Source organism: Heterodontus francisci, chromosome 15 (assembly GCF_036365525.1).
Source record: "Heterodontus francisci isolate sHetFra1 chromosome 15, sHetFra1.hap1, whole genome shotgun sequence".
Taxonomy (NCBI): domain Eukaryota; kingdom Metazoa; phylum Chordata; class Chondrichthyes; order Heterodontiformes; family Heterodontidae; genus Heterodontus; species Heterodontus francisci.
The window spans coordinates 40,356,291-40,377,894 of NC_090385.1; the positions used below are offsets into that span (position 1 = coordinate 40,356,291).

General features: G+C 41.2%; 1 protein-coding gene across 1 annotated transcript in view; it reads right to left on the reverse strand.

The window, feature by feature from the left end:
- The window catches only part of las1l (LAS1 like ribosome biogenesis factor), a 129,312-nt gene that overhangs the window by 74,386 nt on the left and 33,322 nt on the right, over positions 1 to 21,604 (reverse strand). The window contains exons 6-7 of the mRNA XM_068047403.1: positions 18,887 to 18,933; positions 9,305 to 9,414 (exon numbers count right to left, since the gene is read on the reverse strand). Of these exons, the coding sequence (XP_067903504.1) occupies positions 9,305 to 9,414; positions 18,887 to 18,933 (157 nt within the window). The remainder of the gene's footprint in view (positions 1 to 9,304; positions 9,415 to 18,886; positions 18,934 to 21,604) is intronic.

The following is a 21,604-nucleotide window of genomic DNA, read 5'->3' on the forward strand; positions in this document are numbered from 1 at the left end:
AAGAAGGAGTTAGATATTGCTCTTGGGGCGAAAGGGATCAAAGGATATGGGAGGAAAAGCAGGAACAGGTTATGGAGTTGGATGATTAGCCATGATCATAATGAATGGCGGTGCAGGCTTGAAGGGCCGAATGGCCTACTCCTGCTCTTATTTTCTATGTTTCTATTTCATTCAGACTAAAATTAATACAATTTATTTTTAAGCAAATTATTCACAGATACAGAAATACAACATATATCTAGCACAATATCTGACTCAATATTTACACTGTTCTAAAACAAAATCATTGTAGTTTACTCCTAAATGTATTAGCAGAGTCTTTGATGGATTGCTCTATGACAAAGATCTTCACAGAACCCCTCCTTGGCAATCAGAGTAAGGTATTGGAAATAAAAGGAAATTAAACATAATTAATTCTGGGGTGCAAAAATAAGCCGCTTGACTGTCTTTAATTTGTTTGTTTGGTTTTCTCTCCTAATGAGCAACTTTGAAATACAAATGTATTGAAGGTAGTTTCTGATGTAGTTCATTTATAAATTTCACTGACTACATCATTCAGGGAAATGAGACAGGCTGGATGGCTCCCACATGAAGATGCAGATCTCCCTAGACAGCTTAGCATACTGTTTATACAGAGATCAAGCCAAAGGATTTCTTCATTTTAAAAAAAACTACTGGAAGCCATTCTTGAAATTACATTCTGATGAAGGATCATAAGATCCAATACATGAACTCTTCGTCACTCTGTCCACAGATGCTGTCCGACCTGATGTGTTTTTCCAACTTTTTCTGTTTTAATTCAGATTTTCAGCTTCTGCGGTATTTTACTTTTTGAAATTACATTTGCTTTTTTCTTTAGGTCACACGAACAAAACACATCAATAAAGACATTTAAGGAATGACTAAGTTCTGCTTCCATCACAAACAGTTGAATTCATTATCAGTGACGAACCGAGAAGTTTTCTCACTGTATGCAAAGAATCCATTGCTTGGAGAAATAAGGTTGAAGTGTTAATTTAGTTGAAAGCAGTATTAAGAATATAGCAATCTATATAATGTTAATACAAAATATGTTTTAATAAATTAAGCCATTTGATCTTATCCCAAATATCAAATCTACTATCTTTCCATTAGAACTAACTTTGTTTAATGATCTGTGCCCTGGAGAGGAAAACAATCTGCAAACGTATTAAGAATGTAATTATGAGAGTGCAACATATGAAAACTTGCAAGAGCAAATAGTTTAAAAATATATTGAATCACTTTGAAATGGATTTTGTAGCCAAATGCAATGGTGATTCTCTACCCGAAATTTTCTACGATGAGAAATGAGATCAATGTTTTGGGGCAATGTAGGTTAAGAGTGGAATGTTGATCTGGATACCAGAATGACTTTGCAGTTCTTCAAATAATCCCATGCAATCTTTCAATATCCACCTGAACCACTTGAACAAACAGGGCCAGGTTTAGCATCTCACCTAAATAATGTAAACTTTATAATAGCTCTAGATAAGGGTGAAATTTACTACATGGAATGGAGAACTTCTATGCTTTGTAGCAAAATGTTCCTGCCTCAGCCATAAGTCAGTTGATAGCACTCTTGCCTGAGTCAGAAGGTTGTCCATTCAAGTCCCATTACAGGACTTGAGCACAGAAAATCAACCCTGACACGCCAGCGTAGTACTGAAGTGCTGCTCCAGCTTTTGGATGAGACATTAAACCAAGGCCTTGTCTGCCCTCAGGTGAGCATAAAAGATCCCATGGCACCATTTTGAAGAGCAGGGGAGTTATCCCTGGTGTCCTGGCCAATATGTATCCTTCAATCTACATCACACAAACAGATAATCTGGTCATTATCACATTGCTGATTGTGCAAATTGGCTACTGAATTTCCTACATTATAACAATGACTATACTTCAAAAGTACTTCCTTGGTTGTAAAGCACTTTAAGACGTCCAGTGGTTTTGAAAGGCACTATATAAATGCAAGTTTTTCCTTCTTTCTTCTCAGGGATTTATTAAGGACGAATGATTGTTAAGTTGGAAAATTGCAGTCAAAATTACATAATTATTTCCCTTACTCCATAGCCAGACACCTGACATGCCTTAACTATTTTGATAAATCTAAATATTTCTAAAAAAAAAGTAAACTTTTGTTATTTTTGTGTAGGATGTAGTGCATGTGGGTTGCTACCAAACTGGGATTCCCCAAGATAACTTCAAGAGTTGTTGTACCAAAAACTTGTGTGTAAAAGGAAATCCATGCCCGTAGAGCAGGATGCAACCTTTAGAAAAAATTCGCTTTTTTTTTTATACGTACACCCAAAAGAGGCATACATAGATTCTCTAACCTCCTTCACTAATGAAATGCAAGTTTTAGATTATTGAAAGGTTCAGTGGTTTCAATGAAAAAACAGAAAAGGAAGTTCTTTACCACAATACATGTTGAAACCAGAGGTTAGCCAAACTGTAATTTTTTTGTTTCCATTCCATCATGCTCTTCTGAAATACAAACTGAACTGTAATGAAGGGGAATGCCAAGCGTAAGCATCTGTAGATGCATATTAATGTAGTGACAACAATTTTAGTAAATTGTCATGATTGGTATGTGAAAATTTCCTTTAATGTACATATTTCAACTGCAGAAAAAATGCCCAGCAGTATAATGGATTATTTATTTTCCTTCCAACTTGGGTTATGTCTAGGAAGCATGAGCTCCATGACTTGGTGAGGTATTGGTGGTTACAAGTTTGTCACTGGTGATAGAAATTGGAGATGAATTTAAAGTAATTACAGGAGAAGCACACCTTACATTGCAAGTGGTCTTTCAAATGACAAAGTTGAATTCTGGGAAAACCAAAAGTATTTTTTATGGCATTCAAGAAAAGATGACCAAAACTTAGAGGAGACAACAAAGTACTCTTGTATTTGGCAGCTGTTTTCAATTGCTGGATGAGCTGAATGGCCAAGGAAACTGAAAGAACAAGCTGTACTAGCTAAGACAATAATGAAGCATTTTGCTCATCAAGTCTAAGCAGAGAAAAAAAAACTAAAAAAATTTAATAGCATGCTTTACATCAACCAGTTAGTGTCTGACAATCATAGGTCCCTGGCACGTAAAGGCCTTCTCAGGTCAGGAAAAAAAAACGACCCGAACCTGACAGAACCACATCGGACAACCTGAGCCCGACAACCACAACCTGAGCCCAGCCAGAGTTCCTCCATTTTTTCCTGCGCCTGACCCATTCATTTTACCTGCCTTCCCATTCCGAATCTGCAGAAGGCTGCAGCATGAGCGCAATGATGTCATAGAGACACTCACTCGCTCACTGTGCAGACTCAGTTTCCCTCCTTGATATCCTGGACTCCCAGCTCAGGTAGGCTTTTCAACTTTTGACACTTGCCAGCAGAGCAAAATGCAATACTTACTTTGTGTCCCCGACCTGGACCCGAGCCCGAAAGCCGGACCTGGAAGAGCAACCCGTCCTGAACCAGACACATCGTCGGGTCCCATCGGGTTCAGGTCGGGTAGCAGGCCTTTACTGGTACGTGTCCCTTTACAGAAATAATTCCACCATTCACCCCCACCCCATTTTACCAACAAAAACAATTTGGTAGATTGAAGCACTTCGGTTGGCCACATAGCAAATAGCTGAAAGGGGTTATTTTTTGTAATTAAATGTATAAGAGATTGTGCTTTTGACATACAAACCAGAGATTTAAAAAGGCTTTAGAAAAAGAACATGCAAATAATGACTACCAAGCGAAAAAAGATTTCAAAGTTGGAAGATTAAGAGTTTAATCTATGGAGCATCTATTAATGCTTAAAGTATATCACAGTGTTAAATTACAATACAAGTCTACAAAAACCAAGAGACAGAAATGAAGTATCCAATAAGGACCATAGAAACAGGAGGCCATTCAGCCCTCAAACCTATTCTGCCATTCAATTAGATGATGGTTGTTCTGTATTTTAGTTCCAACTGCCCATACAGACTGCAGCGGTTCAAGAAGGTGCTTGAGGACGATAAATGCTGACCTTTTCAGTGACACTGACATTACATGAATAAATAATTTTTTAAAAAACCTTACCTAACAAGAAACTATCAATCTCAGTTTTGAAATTTTCAATTTACCTAGCATAAGCAGTTTTGTTTTTTGGCCAGGGTGGTTGAAGACGGAGTTCCAGATTTCCACTAACCTTTATGTGAGTAAGTGATTCCTAGCATCACCCATGAACTGCCTAGCTCTAATTTTGAAGTTATGTCCCCTGTTCTAGACTCACCCACCAGAGGAAATAGGAATTGATAGGATAGATAGAGAGAAACCATCATCGCAAACACTTAAACATTCTGAGAAGACAGGAAAAACTATGCCAACAAAGAGGAAACGACTCTGCCTAAGCTCACCAACTTTAAGCCACATGTAGACAGAGACTTGAGTTGGCACTGAACTCTGCACCTGAGGAACCATACCAGGGCTTCACCATTGAATCTTGACTGGAGTACAAGAAGAGAAATCTGCTACCACGAACATAAAATAACAGCAAATCCATCCCCCTAACTCTCCAGAGCTATTCTTCAGTGGCCAAAAAAGGATTACAGGCCTGCATCGTTTCAAGTCTTCAACCCGGGGGAAAAAGCAAATGTAACAGAGAACTCTTGAAATCATAAGACCTAAACGCATGCTACTTTTAGAATTGCAATGTTTTCTTGAGTGTGTGTGTATCTGTATGAGTGAGAGTGTGGATGTAGTTGCGGATTGAACAATAAACATTTATCTCTCTTTGAAAACTTACCAGAAAACCTGTCATTCGTCCGTTCCTGACAATTAAAGCACTCAGGAGCTAAAAAACTTTTTAAACACGCTGTTTTCGGTCAGTCGATAGGTGAAAAGGGGGAGCCATCCCCATCATCTCTCTCCTGTCCGTAACACTACTACCGCCCTTGCCTCCTCACACCTCTGCCATCTTTCACACACCAGCATTGCTATTCTAGCCTGACACACACATCCTCAAAATTTTCCACTATCCCCCACTGACACACTTTATTCTTTCTTGCAGGGCAAGCTCGCATGCAATAACAGGGTGCAGGCAGCCTTAAGAGAAGGGTCACCTTTCATCTCTGTTCTGGTAATACTTGAACAGTTTACAGACATTGTGGGTAGAGGCGTGTCAGGAGCCTGACATCTTGCGAAGCTGGAGGACAGGTCCTGCGTATTGTTAAGTCATTTTTTCTTTCTCTTCAATCTCACCGGTATACGTTAATAAAAATTATTGGTGCTTTCAGAAATTACTTAACTGTCACTGCTACCCATGCCACTAAATCCTAACTTGTCCCTTTCTTGCACTTCAGGTCCCTGGGAGCAGAAGCCAAGAGTACTGCAGAAGTGTCACTTAACTTTACACCTGCAGACACCAGCTCATGTTGTTCTTGCCCCCATAATTTACATGCCAGATTAAGGAAGTGACTTTTCAAGTGCACATGGACATCTATGTAACAAAAAAGGGTCCAGATTCAGGCACAGGAGCCTTACTAACATATTTAAATAATGCCTGTGTTGGTAGAAGGCAACCACTAAGGAGGTCTTAGAATCATAAAAATCATAGAAAGGTTACAGTGCATAAAAAGGCTATTCAGCCTTCCGTTTTCAGGACGGCTTTCTGTAAGAGTTACCCGGCTAGTCCACCACCTTTTCATCATAGCCCTGCAAATTTTTTCCCTTCAGATAATTGTTCAAATCCCTCTTGAAAGCCATGATTGAATTTGCCTTCAACACACACTCAGGCAGTGCATTCCAGATCCTAACCAGTCGCTGCATAGAAATTTTCCTCATGTCACCTCTAGTTCTTTTGCCAATCAACTTAGTGTCCTCTGGTTCTTGACCCTTACGCCAATGGGAAAAATTTCTCCCCATCTATTCTGTCTAGACCACTCATGATTTTGAACATCTCCAACAAATCTCCTCTCCATCTTCCGTTCTCAAAAGGAGAACAACCCCAGCTTCTCCAATCTATCCACGTAACTGAAGTTCCTCATCCCTGGAATCATTCTCATGAATCTTTTCTGCAGCCTCTTTAATGCCTTCACATCCTTCCTAAAGTTAAATGCACACAATACTCCAGTTGAGGCTAAACCAGTGCTTTATACAGGTTTATCATAACTTCCTTGCTTTTGTACTCTATGGTCCCATTTATAAAGCCCAGGATCCCATTTGCTTTATTAGCCACTTTCTCAACTTGCCCTGCCATCTTCAATGATTTCTGCACATATATCCCAAGTTCCCCCATTCCTCGTTCTTCCTATCAAAATGTATCTCTTCACACTTATCTGCATTAAATTTCATCTACCACTCATTCACCCATTCCACCAGCATATTTATGTCCTCTTGAAGGTCAAAAAACTGCCAAGTTTTGTGTCATCTGAAAATTTTGAAATTGTTCCCTGCACACCCAAATCTAGGTCATTAATAGAGATCAAGAAAAGTAGTTACCCTAATACAGACCCCTGGGGAACCCCATTATATAACTTCCTCCAGACTGAAAAACAACTATCCACCACAACTCTGTTTCCTGTCAATCAGCCAACTTCACATCCATGCTGCCCTGTCTCTTCTATTCCACGGGCTTCAACTTTATTGACAAGCCAGTTATATGGCACTTTATCAAATGCCTTTTGGAAGACCATATACACATCAACCCTCTCATCAAAAAACTCAACCAAATGGAATATGATTTGCCTTTAACAAATCCGTGCTGACTTTTCTTAATTAATCCACTTAGATTGGTTACAGTACTGAAGGAAGCCATTTAGTTCATCAAATCCAGGCCAGCTCTCTGCAATAGCAATTCAGCTAGTCCCACTCCCCCACCCATTCCCCAGAATTCTGCAATTTTTTTTTAATATTCAGGTGCTTACCCTTTTGAAAGCCACAACTGAATCTGCCTCCACCACACTCTCAAATAGTGCAGTCCAGATCCCAGCCACTCACTGCATAAAAAAGTTTTCTCATGTCGCCACCTTTCGTTCTTTTGCCAATCACTTAAAGCTATCCTCTGGTTCTCGACCCCTCTGCCAATGGGAACAGTTTCTCTCATCTACTCTGTCTAGACCCCTCATGATTTTGAACACCTCTATCAAATCTCCTCTCAATCTTCTCTTCTCTGAGAACAATCCAAGCTTATGCAATCTATCCTCCCAATTGAATTCCCTCATCCCTGGAACCGTTCTCATTAATCTTTTCTGCACCCTCTCTGAAGTTTTCACATCCTTCCTAACTTTTGCCCAACTGAATTTTGCCTTGTATTATCATTTCTAAAATCTTTCCCACCACCAAGATTAAGCCTGTAGTTGCTGAGTTTATCCTGACACCCTTTTTTGAACAGGGGCGTAACATTTGCAATTCTCCAGTCCTCTGGCACCACCCCTGTATCCAAGGAGGATTGGAAGATTATGGCCAGTGCCTCTGCAATTTCCACCTTTACTTCCCTCAGTATCCTCGATGCATCTGATCTGGTCCTGGTGACCTACAAATAAGTGCAGCCAGCCTAATACCACCTCTATCTAGCCCATCCAGTATCTGAACTACCGCTTCATCCACTACAAATATGGCACTTTGGCAGCATCTTCTTCCTTGGTAAAGACAGATGCAAAGTACTCATTTAGTACTGCAGTCATGCTCCCTGTCTCCACATGTAAATCCCCTTTTTGGTCCCTAATCAGCCCTACTCCTCCTTTCGCCACACTTTTATTATTCATATGCCTATAGAAGACTTTTAGATTCCCTTTTATGTTGGTTGCCAGTCTCTTCTCATTCACTCTCTTTGCCGCTCCCAATTCTTTTTTCACTTCCCCTCTGAACTTACTTTATTTAGCCTGGTTCTCACTTGTGCTATCAACCTGACAACCATCATACGCACCCTTTTTCTACTTCATCTTACTCTGTCTCTTTCATCATTCAGGGAACTCTGGCTTTATTTGTCCTACCATTCCCCCTCGTGGGAATGTACCTCAACTGGACCAGAACCATCTCCTCTTTAAAAGGCAGCCCATTGTTCAGTTACAGTTTTGCCTGCCAATCTTTGATTCCCATTTACTTGGGTCAGATCCGTTCTCACTCCATTGAAATTGGCCCTCACCCAATTAAATATTTTTACTCTGGATTGCTGCTTATCCTTTCTCAAAGCTAACTTAAACCTTATATGACATGACGATCACTGTCCCCTAAATGTTCCCCTATTGACACTTGATCCACTTGTCCCACCTCATTCCCTAGAACCTGATCCAGCAATGCCTACTTCCTCATTGCATTGAAAACATAGGGCCAAAATTTATACTTCCACCGCCGTAATCGGAAAACAACCCTTACATTGGTATTCATGCAGATTGTCCTGATGAGCGCAAGATGAAAAGCTTTGACAACGTCTCTATTTTCAGCAATACGATGAAAAATGACAAAAGATCACAGACCTGAAACACGGGGCTAGATTTTTGATCGGGGTCGGGAACCGGAAATGGGGGCTAGTTCTGGTCCCAACCATGCATGGTGTGCTTTAGGCACACACATTACAATCTTCAATGTTCCAGCGAATTAAAGGCTAGGGAGCAGGCTTGCCATCCAATGAGGCCCTACAGCACTCAGAGCGGCAGCACCACCAACTGAGGTGGGAGCTGCCAATGTGAACATGGAGACAGCGAGGGACAATGGTCCAGACCAACGTGGGCTGCCTGCATTGCCAACTGGAAATGCCAGTCGGCACTGGAATGGGGCCTTAACAGGCCCTTAATAACGGTCCTCATTTGGCTGCGCGCCGTGCCAGCAGGCAGCCGATCCACCCCCGAGCCAGCTTCAAAGTGCCTTGGGATTGGGATCGTGGTGGTGAACCAGCACGGAAGCCAGTGGTGCTAAACTGCGCACCCACCCACCTCAGATTTAGACCCTGATCCTTTTAAAAATCTAGCCTGTTAACTCTCTGTTTCTCTCTCCACAGATGCTGCCAGACCTGCTGAGTATTTCCAGCATTATCTGTTTTTATTTCAGATTTCCAGCATCTGCAGTATTTTGCTTTTGTATTAAAATTAAAAATATCTTCTCTCAGATAAGGCATCATACATATAATTTAAAACTCTCAGGGCACTGGTGGGAGGCATAGAGACAAGGGGGCAGCGGGAGGCAAATTTACAGTGTAAGAATGTTTCCTCTCCCCTTTTAACCCTTTCAAGACACAGTCCCTTTTACAAGCACACTTACAACTGCATATTTCGGATTTTGTTAGCCTCACCATAAGATGCCCATTTCTATGTACCTGTTCTCCCAAGCATGTTTTTTGATTTGTGATAAAATCCATTCAACATCAGGAGTTGGGGTACTCCAGATTCTCTTTGCTTTGGAAAGTAACTTCTGTTCCATCAAAACCTAGGAAATAAAAAAACAATTTCAGGTGCATTGCCAATTTGTAGTGAGATTCCAGGTTAACATGCTCAAACTAATTAACTGGCTTTTGGGGAGAGAAAAAATAGAATGAGGACAGAAAACAGAATACTTTCCACTGCGTCTGTCAAATACAAAAAAAAATTCTGACGCAACTGAGGAATAAGTGTCCATCAGATGGTGCATTAAATTGGCATGACATCTGTCTGCCCAGATGGACATTAAGTATTGTAATTATAAGAGGGCAGTGAGGATATTTGGAAAGCATGAGACCAACAGGCAAAAGGCTCTCTTTCATCAGAATCTATCTTATGGGCTATAAGCCTTATCTGCAAACTGAGGTGGAATTGTGTAACATTTTAGACAACGCTAATTTGAAACCTGGTTATCATGGATTTTGGGTTGACTTTTAAAAGCAGCAATTTTTAAACCCTGAAGAAAAAATTCCACTTGTTATGCTTTGATACTTAAAACATAACCAAGTATGGGGACAGGAATATGCAACAGTAGCCTTGCATCTCATATGCAGTGGGGTTTCCAGTAAGGTTTAAGGATCAACTGTCATGACCTTCTTGTTCAATAGCCTGTCAATGTTCACTGCCTTGGCTTGGGTGGCCCCCGGCTGAGATATCAGAGAGCTATCCAGCTGCTTGAGCTCCAGAGTCAGCATCTCCATTCAATGAGGAGGAAAGAAATGCCAAAACATTACTGTGATCAAAAAAGTCAAATTGCTCTTTGCAGTTGTAACAAGAGAAGCTCAATGGATAGATTTTATCCTTTGTACAATTAATTGTCTGTAGCCAACAAATGATACTTTGTGTTCTGTTTCAGAAACAAATTCTGCCCTCCCCGTTCAGAATAAAATTAAATGACGTGTAACAATTCCTCTACATGGAATCCAAGAGACTGTCTGTAATTAGTTCTACTTTAACAACAGCAAATTTTCCTCCCAGGTGTATACACCTCTAAACAATTTTTTTTTTTAAAACGTGTCTCCCAACCCCACACGACAGTTACAGACTACACCTAATTTGTTTTTGCAGCACTTTGCACAGAATCTAAAATACCTAAATACTCAAACCACTGAACATCATAATAAGACTATTTCAAGCATTTTTCTTAAAAGTGCCAAGAGGTTATAAGTTCTGTTTTTGTTGGCATCAGGAAATAATCAACCATTAAAAATGCCCACCATGATAGGGAAGACATTTCAAAAAAATTAATAGGTGGTTCAGTATCAATTTGCAATATATTTCACAATTGTGCTTCTGAAGTCTAAATGAAAGCTTCAGGCATATAAAAAATTCTTTACAGTTCCTATTAATCCAAGCATTAGTGTCACAATACATAAACCTTTGTTAAACTCCAGGGTAAGCATTACTTTTCTACTCTTTCATTACAAGAAAATCAAATTGTTCTAACTAGCCTTTGGTAATTCAACCTGGCGATTTGAATAAAGAAATCTGAATTCATTATGTAACATAAGCCAAGAACTAAAATGAAAACTGGAAAATACGAACTTAATGAGTTTAACTACCTTTTATGGTTAAAGTTTTTTATATTAACCATTTTAGAGCATTCATTCAGAATTAACTTTGAAAAATTCTTAATCTAGAGTATACACTCTTACAAGTACATCCTATCAACTCTATGTGAAGAAAAAAGGCAGAGGGAGAGAGAAGAAAAATAGAAAAGGAGAAAACAGACATACATTTATATAGTGCTTTATCAGATAGCTATTTCACATATACCAAGATTCCAAAAAACAGCAATGAAATGAATGATGATGAAGGATAGGTAATCATGACAAGTTCCAGCTCTTTTTTCAAATAGTGTTGTGGAATTTTTAAACATTCTCTTGAGCTGCCAGAACAGGCAGGTGGGGCAACAGTTCAACACCTTATCCAAACAGCAGCACCTCCAATAATGCAATATTGTCTTAGTAATGGAGAGACCATCAGCCTCGACAATGTGCTTAAAATTCTGGCTACAGCTATAACCCATCATCTTTTGGATGCTACAAACTGAGCCAAGTTAAAACAAAAAGAGGTTAATTAGGTTTTTAATTTTATATAATTAGATAGCGTTACAACTGCGGCGGCAGCAACGCACTGTTAATTCAGTCCTGTCACTCCGCAAGTCGCAGCATATTTATTAATTACCAAAAATCAGAAAAACAGCCAAATTAAACACTCTAGTATCCCCAGAATGAAACAAACCAAACCAGGTATCTTTAGACAACAAATTAACTATTAAAAAAAACTAAAACTTAAACGCTATTAAGATAAACCTATGTCTAAAGACCTAATAACTTCCTAATTAACTCCCGCATTCACGCACATACATTCAAAAATAATTAACTGGTTTTTCCAAAGTGTAGTTTTTAAGATTAGCTGTCTGTTAAGAATAGAATAAATAGGTAATTTTTTTGCGTTTTACATTCCCAGTGAATGAGGTCTTCAGATGTGAAGATAATCAAAGTTCACTCGAAGTCTATCCAGATTTGATGAAAATACTCTGTTCTTGATAGACAAACAGTTTGGTTGCAGTAGCATTAGACAGTTCTTTCAACGATGAGCACAGCAATACAAATAATTTGTTAAAGAAAAGCAAAGCGTTCCTTCCTTGCTCAGGGAATTATCTTGGCTTGTAGAATTTTTCTTGAGAGAGAATAAAACAGCTCCTTTTCTCATCGGTACCTCGCTGGAAAGTCACTCAGATCTAACTGCTTCAAACCGGTCCCTGCCAGCTCCACACACAGTCAAAATGGACACATCATACCATGTGACCTGCTGTCGCTCAGCGCAACCAAAAATGCAGCTGTGGTACAGTGTCTCCAGATTTCTAGAATCTTTTCTCCCTTAAAGGTGCACTTTTTAAAAAAGTCTTAAAGGCACACGCACAGTTTTTTTTTTACATCCGAGAAAAAAATAATACAAGTCCACGACAATAGTCTAAATTTACCTTATGATATTCCCAAGTACACTAAGAAAGCAGACATATGGACGTTGATAGAAATTAGCAAAGAGCTAATCTATCAAAAGACATATTGGCGAAGTGATAAATATTTGAAAAAACGTGCAATGGAACAAACTACCAAGCAAGAAAAGAGGGGCAAAACAACCTTCTGGATCAGCCAACACAGTCCCAGCCAAATCAAGATGACAATAATAAAAGGAGGATTTGCCCACTTCAGGGCAATTTCCAATTACAAAATACAAATTAAATATATTCCTCCCACTATTTGAGGGGGTCATCCTTCAGTCAAGAGTCTTCAAAGTGAAGAAAATGACAGGAACGGTGACCCTTAAGTGACAGAAAAACCCACACGCCAAATGGAAAATATTAACTTTGTCGTCTGGAACATTGCCTGAGACTTTTTTACTGGACATTACTACAAATAACTTTTAAAAAGCAGAACAGAACAGCTAAAGATGGCCACAGACAATTTGCATATGAGAAGCCAAAGGCTGACTGGGAGACAGTGGTGATTGCCCAGTTTAGCCAGAACGGGGGTGCTCCCAGATTGAATTAACTAGAATGGCTTTGTCAATGTTGGTCATCAAAAGCCATCGACACCCATTGACTTTGAAAGAGCCAAATCACAACCACCCCCCCCCCCCAAGTATGTTTTCACAGCCTGAGAGAAGAACTTTGAATTTCAAAAAAAATTCCAGAAACTTCTGTTTCAAACAAAGAGGTGGTCACATGACGTGCCTGCCTGTGTTAACTGAGTTTGTGAATTGTGCCTTTGAAGAAAGACAGTAACTGATCTTCAAGGAAGAAAGCGTCTCTCTCTCTCTAGCAAAGTCCCAGGGAAGCCTTGGTGGCAGCTACTAAGCCTCAAGACTACAGATCCTGACAGGTAACAACCAGGGTACATGGATAAAGCCCCTCTCCTGCCTTCCAGAACCAGAGAAGCAAGTCCAAATTGTGCACGTGGCCCAGCAAGGACTTCAAGACTTCAACTAAGGACACTGAAACTCAGTATGTGAATTCCACTTATTACGGACTTTACCTCAACCTCCCAACGCTTTTTTCCCCTCTGTATCTATTTGTCTATGTGTGCCTCTCGTATGAATGTGAGTGTAGATGCGCCGCATATTTTAGTAATTTTAACTGGTTTAGAGTGACAAGGTTAATAAACTTACATCTTGTTTAAACTCAAGAAAACCTGTCTGATTGGTTCATTTACAATTATAATTAGAGGAGCAGGAGCAAGTGCTCACTGAGGTGGTAAGTTAAATCACTGTGTTAAAAGGATAAACTCTGTTGCAGTCAAATCAGAGAAGGGGTGAAAGGAGAGCCCAAGACCCCTCCCTCACCTGGTCGCAACAGAGATTTGGGGGCTCTAGTCTGACATTGGACCCACAGGCTAACAAGAAATTGGAAGTGGGAAATCAAATTGATCCCAATCAAAAAAAGCGACTTCAGTGCAGGTTTTCTTGTGGTTTGTGTTGCTAGAATACTAACATGTCTGCACCCGAAGCCAGTACCTCCCAAGCCATGGTGAAGTAACTTGGGATAAGTTAAAGGCACCATCTATGGAAGAGTTGAGGAATATGGCTGGGCAGTATGAAATCACTTTCCATGCCAAAGCTAAGAAATCTGAACTCATAAGACTTGTGGCCAACCATTTTTCCCTCGAACCTGATGAGTTAGAGACAGGGTTGGAATCTGATTCAGACAGGATAATGTTAGTTAAGATACAATTGGAACAAAGGAAACTTGAATGAGAAGACAGAGAAAGAAAGACAGGAGAGAAAGAGAGAGAACTTTCCAGAAGGAGCAGAAGGAGAGTTGAGGCAGCTTGAATTCGCTAGGGGGCGACAGAGTAACTCCAGTGAAAGCATGGCCAATATGGAGGCTATAATTAACTCAGGGCCGTGTGCTGAGCTCTTAAAATTCTTCCAATTGATCCCAAAGTTCAATGAGGGAGACGTGGAAGCATTTTTTGTCACTACTGAAAAGCTTGCTAGACAGTTAAAATGGCCGGCCGAAGCTGGACCCTCCTGCAACAAAGCAAGCCAAAAGGAAAAGCTTGTTGCCAGATGAAAGTTCATCAAATTATGAACTAACTAAAAATGCTATCCTCGAGGCTTATCAGCTAGTACTGGAAGCGTACCGCTAGAAATTCCAAACCCTCTGGAAACAAGCTGATCAAACTTACCTGGAGTTTGAGAGAAGTGAGCAGCTGGCTTTTGACCAGTGGTTGAGGGCTCTTAAAGTACAGCCCACGTATGAAAACCTCAGAAGTGATTCTGCAAGGAGTTTAAAAACTCTCTCCCACTTTCTATAAAGACCCATGCGGAGGAACAAAAAGTGCACAGAGCGAGGCAAGCCACAGTTCTGGCTGATGAGTCATTTACAAGTCCATACCCCAAGGTAAACCCTTTCCAAGTTACCCCCACAACCTCGAAAAGGAAAAGAAGTGGGAGGGCGATTGAAGCCCAAACAGTCCTGGGATTGTAGGAAAATCTGGACATCCGGGGGCCCTCCTCAAGCCAAAAAAGATAGTGATGAAAGCAGGAGCGAGATCCAAAGACCTGTGTGTTTCCATTGTAACAAGGCAGGTCAACTCAGAGCTGACTGCTGTAAACTACGGGGAAAGCCTGTAGGGTTAATCAGGGCACACCACCCAGTACAGGAGAAGGGACCCTGATGGAAAGCACAGCAGAGCAGGCTGTGGCTTTAACTGCAACAGCAGTAAGACCCAGAAAAAATACTGCTGTGGGTGAAGACTATCAGGATTTTGTGTCCAAAGTAACCCCATTCCCCTCGAGTGGGACAAGCAAGCCCTTCGTCATACTCAGAGATACAGGGGGCACCAGATCTCTTTTGCTGGGAAAAGGCATGACTTTACCACCCCCCCCCCCACCTCAACAGAGAGTGCAGTGAAAACCAAAATGGTGGTGAACTGTATCGGACGGCAGTGTACGTCCCTACCTTTACATGGGTGCACTTGGAGCACGACCTAGTTTTGGGACGGGTGACCGTAGGGATTGTCCCTAGTTTGCCTGTGGATGGGGTTGACCTGCTCCGAGGTAATGATCTGGCAGGGACGAAGGTGGTAGCTTCCCCAGTAGTAGTAGTAGTAGTAGTAGTAGTAGTAGTAGTAGTAGAGAGACCCAAGGAGGTCACAGAGACAGGGCAGTGGCAGAAGACTGTCGCCTGCAGTTCCCCTGAATGTGTAATGACTCGGGCCATGGCCAAACCAGCTCCCTCAGAGGACACTGAACCAGCACTGGAGAAAGGGCCGTGCTGTCTGAAACTTCCTTGGGTAGTTAGAGGACCCAGGGAATGGGACAAACGAACCTTCCCTATTTGATGCTCAACAAGTCAACCCAGTATTAAAAAGTTTGCACAGGCTGCCCAAACTGAAACTGAAGCAGAGGGAGTCCCTGATTGCTACTATGTAAAAGAATGAGATGCTGATGAAGAAGTAGAGCTCTCCTCACAGTCCAGAGGACAAAGAGTGGACAGTGGTTCACCAGTTAGCGGTGCCGTAGAGAAATATTAAGAAGGGCTCATGAGCTTACAATGGCTGTACACGTCGGTGTACGAAAAACTAAAGCCCGCATAAGACAGCAGTTTGACTGGCCAAAATTCTACAAAGATGTCGTGGAGTACTGTAAAGACTGCCACATGTGCCAGGTTGTGAGGAAGCCCCAACCTGCAGTAAAGTCCGCACTCCTAATTCCTGAACCAGCATTTGAAGAACCCTCCAACGGAGGGCTGAATTGTGAGGGACCCCTGCTGAAAACAAAAGAGGACAGACAAGCACAGGTCTGGCAGCGAGTTAGGGAGGAATGGGACGAAAAGGACAGGAGAAAAGGAGGATTCCCAAATGAAACCCCCTACTGTCCAGTTAGCCAACCCCAAAATGTTGGAAAAATTAGACCCCACACCCTCGTATGTAAATGCAGACACAAGCACCCGAACAGCATTTACAGGAACCTGCAGGGACAAAGTCCCCAAAATGGCAGAGAACACGGAGGGTGATGCCTTGACTAGTCGAAGTGCCGCAGGGGCGTGCAGTAGAATCTGGACAAATACCTGTGAGCGGGAATGTCCCAGAGGACATGGGGGAGATTAGCAAAGGGACCCTCCCCACAGTCAGCAGAAAAGTAAGCAGCACTAGTGTGACTCACCAGAGCACCGAAAGTGAGGTCAGAATGCATCTATGATCAGACCTCAAGCCTACAGCTAATTAAATCCAACAATATCACTTCAGATCCCAGCAAGAAGATAGGCCCAGAGGAAATCTTAGACACCTCACAGGGATTTAAAACCAATTTATCGCCCAGTACTACTATAGGGAGAGAAATTAGCAAGGTACTGGAACCAAAAGAGTTAGAACCACATGTTGCAGAAACAGCAGCTAAGGGGTTAAATTTTGTGCACAAAGAACTCAGCCTTGACAATTATGCAAATTTGCAGACATCAAGTGCCCCCAAAAACCACATGTTTATTGAGATGCCCATTCCCAGCTTATTACAAGCTGATACTAAAGAAACTTTAAACCCATTGGGCAACACATGACCATCTCACACCAACCGCAAGGGAAAAGGGCAGGTTAAATCAACACTGCTCCTGCAGAGAAAAGACAAGCTGCAACATCTTGTGTAAGATTTCTAAATGGATGAGAGTGAATGAGAGAAATGCATGTGTGTTTTCCTGTGTTTGCTCTTTTTAAACTTACAATGAAATCTCCCTACTGTCGCATTTCATTTGGTGTGGTGCGGTTGTGTGATGAAAAACCCACATACTAAATGGAAAATATTAAATTTTGTCGTATGGAACGCTGCCTGAGACTTGTTTACTGGACATTATTACAAATAACTTTTTAAAAGCAGAACAGCTAAAGATGGCCACGCACAATATGTACACATGAGAAGCCAAAGGCTGGCTGGGAGACAGAGGTGATTGCCCAGTTTAGCCAGAACAATGGGGGTGCTCCCAGATTGAATTAACTAGAATGGCATCGTCAATGTTGGTCATCAAAAGCCATTGACACCCATTGACTTGAAAGAGCCAAACCCCCCTACCAAGTATGTTTTCACAGCTTGAGAGAAGAACTTGGAATTTCAAAAAAAACTTCCAGAAACTTGTGTTTTAAACAGAGGTGGTCACATGACATGCCTGTCTGTGTTAACTGAGTTTGTGAATTGTGCCTTTGAAGAAAGACAATAACTAAACTTCAAGGAAGAATGCATCTCTCTCTCTAGCAAAGTCCCAGGGAAGTCTCATTGGCAGCAACTAAGCCTCAGAACTACAGATCCTTACAGGTACCAACCAGGGGGCACAGATAAAGCCCCTCTCCTGCCTTCTGGAACCAGAGAAGCAAGCCTGAATTGTGCATACGGCCCAACGAGGACTTCAAGACTTCAACTAAGGACACTGAAACTCAGTATTTGAATTCCATTTGTTATGGATTTTACTTCAACCTCCCAAATCTTTTTTTCACCTCTGTATCTATATATGTGTGTGTGCCTCTCGTATGAATGAGAGTGTGGATGTGTCATGTATTTTAGTAATTTTAACTGGTTTTGACTGATAAGGTTAATAAACTTATATCTTTCTTGTTTAAACTCAAGAATACCTGTCTGATTGGTTCATTTACAATTATAATTAGAGGAGCAGGAGCAAGTGCTCACTGAGGTGGTAAGTTAAATTACTGCGTTAAAAGGCTAAACCCTGTTGCAGTCAAACCAGAGAAGGGGCGAAAGGGGCGCCTAAGACCCCTTCCTCACCTGGTCTCAACACTTACATTATCAGAAACTTCATAAATACTTCTATTAAAACTAAGAAGAGTGTTATGTTAGTGCAGTCTTCTTGTTAGGTGCATGATAGAATAGCCTACAGTCTAGTGGTTATCAAAATGCCCTAGGAACATTCAAAAGTCAAATGCGTGTCGAAGTACAGAATATCCTCTGACAATTTTGGCAACTCGGCTCAGTCGGTAGCACTCTCACCCGACTCAGTAGTTTGTAGGTTTGAACCCCATAACAGAACTTGAGCTCAGAATCTGGGCTAACTCTTCATTGCAAGACTGAGGGAGTATTACATTATCAGGGATACAGTCATTCAGATGAGATGTTCCATCTGCCTTTTTCAGTCAGTCATTCACCTGGATGTTAAAGGTCCCATGGCACTACTTGAAAAGAAGGAAGTATGCCTATTATCTTGATAACATTCCCCCCTCAACTAATTCCATCAGAAACAGATGAATTAGTCATGAAACTCAGCTGTTTGCAGGAACTTCCTGCGCACAGCTACTGACATTGTCTCTTACATAAAGTCTGTACCATAACTTGTTTAAAAAGAACTGTACATGTACTTATTCTTTAAAAGAGTCCATTTCTTTTACTGAACCAAAGTCACAAATTACTTCAGGTTTTGCAAAGGTGAATTACTAGAATTGAACTGGAAACACAAATCTTCCTCAATCAGATACCTGGAATTGTTCTTTCTCAAAGGAAGTCAGCAGTTCTCTGGCTTTCTCTGGGGGGGAAAAAAAAAGGGAAATATTACATCTGCAAGATTTTACTTGGATTATTAAAACTGAAGCTTTCTGAGCAACTGTTTCATATTGGCATTACAATTTGAAACTCAAAGGAAGTCAGCAGTTCTCTGGCTTTCTCTGGGGGGGGAAAAAAAAAGGGAAATATTACATCTGCAAGATTTTACTTGGATTATTAAAACTGAAGCTTTCTGAGCAACTGTTTCATATTGATTTCAGTGGTCAAATTCAAAACCTGCCATATTATTTATAGATTTATAGAGAGATACAGCACTGAAACAGGCCCATCGGCCCACCGAGTCTGTGCCGACCAACAACCACCCATTTATACTAATCCTACATTAATCCCATATTCCCTACCACCTCCCCACTATTCTCCTACCACCTATCTACACTAGGGGTAATTTACAATGGCCAATTTACCCATCAACCTGCAAGTCTTTGCCTGTGGGAGGAAACCAGAGCACCTGGCGGAAACCCACGCGGTCACAGGGAGAACTTGCAAACTCCACACAGGCAGTACCCAGAACTGAACCCAGGTCGCTGGAGCGGTGAGGCTGCAGTGCTAACCACTGCGCCGCCCAAATTATAATCATCTCCCAAGGATAAAGATATCATCCAGCGTGGTACTAGGCAGTTCTTAACCAGAAATCCACAGATTTGATCTGCAGACTTAGTAAGCTGATCTCTTACAACAGTAACAGGGTACCAACTTGCTTCAGTGTTCTGAAATTCAGCAGAGGGCAAGAAAAACAAAATACAGAGTTAGCCAGGGCTCCTTCTCCAGACTGAAGACCCAGATCAAAAATCACATCTATACATATGAAATCAGATTAGAGCAAGATCAGGTCCAGGAGTAATGCCCTCCCTGACCACAGTTGAAAAGCTTGCACAAAATTAGAGTCTAGCTTTACAAGAGGAATGGTCTCTGAGGCAAGGTAATAGAAAGTTTCAAATGTATGTGGAACCTTACCTAACAAGAGCCCTGTTCAGCACAGAACAGAAGAAACTTGGAAAAAGATGTAACTTATCCAAAAGTCTCTAGATCTGCCAAGTTTAATTCAACCCACACATTCCTACTTCTTTTGGTAAAACTTAATTTATTCATCGTTTTTTCTTTTTACGTATATTTTTCCAGCCTTTACGAAGGCGATTATCTCATACCATTGCACAGTTCAACAGGCACCTTACCCAAGTGGCCAGTAATTATGTGTTAGTTTGACAGACTGTTTGGTTGTAGTGGCACAGTTGGGAGGCACAGTGGCACAGTTGGGAGGCACCACAGCCTCACAGCTCCAGCGACCCGGGTTCGGTTCTGGGTACTGCCTGTGCTGAGCTTGCAAGTTCTCCCTGTGACTGTGGGTTTTCGCCGGTGCTCCGGTTTCCTCCCACAGCCAAAGGCTTGCAGGTTGATAGGTAAATTGGCCATTGTAAATTGCCCCTAGTGTAGGTAGGTGGTAGGAGAATTGAGGGAAGGTGGCGATGTGGTAGGGAATATGGGATTAATGTAGGATTAATATAAATGGGTGGTTGATGGTCGGCACAGACTCGGTGGGCCGAAGGGCCTGTTTCAGTGCTGTATCTCTCTATGAATCTAGTTAGAGCATCATAAGCAAGCCCAATCCTGTCCTTGCTTAATGGCAATACACAAAACACTTACACCTGGGTGTCACTATCCAGTGACATGCAAGGGAAAAACCGCTGCTTCAATTTCTCTTTACCTACCCTATGAACACAGAAGCCAACTGTTGCTTCCCAACAGCCATGCATGCTAACATCCACAGACAGCAGAGACCAGGAACTGAACCTCAGACTTGTTTCGTCTGTATGACTCAACTACTTGATATGTAAACCTACCAAGCCATTGGAAGCTCTTTTATGCTTCCGGTACCACTTCAAAAATACACTGAACTGCAACATTATAATACAACAGTGTAACTATATGACTGCACTGTCAGCATATTCTTTGCTTGGGTAATTAAATTCAAAATGAAAACACATTTATCAAGTTGTAGTACCATACTTTGGATAACAGTTAAGTACTATTAAAAGTACTATTAAAAAGCTAGTTTTCAAAGCTTTTATGCCAGAATAGCCAGACTATTTTGCTTATTTAAACCTTGATGTCAAATTTTTCACACTGTATGGCACATTTTGAAGTGAAATGAATTAAGTATTTGGAGGACCTCCCTTACGGAGTAAAGGAATCTGTAGATCCATCACTAAGCTGCACACAACAGAATGCCCCAGATTTAATTACCTGTTTATTTATTGTAGCTAGTGTTAAAAAGTAGCCTCGGTACCTGCGACAGGGAAAGTTGAAAAAATAAAAATCAACTATAAACCCTGTTCCATATTGCTATTCAGTGATGGCTACTGGAAGGAGCATGTAGGTTAGGGTAGAATTAGGTATACTGCACTGTTCCCCATGATGCATAGCTCAAGGTATACACATGAAAACCATATGGAAAAGGTCTCAAAGATTTCCAGACCCAAACAAAACATATCTGCAGAAGACAATTTCAGTGCAAATTTAGGGGGGGTCAGGATACCAAAATGTCAGTGAAGGAAGAGATACTGACTTCTGGAGAACTAGTGAAGATGCTATGTGAAGGATAAAATCATACTACCTTACTATGCATCAATTAATAA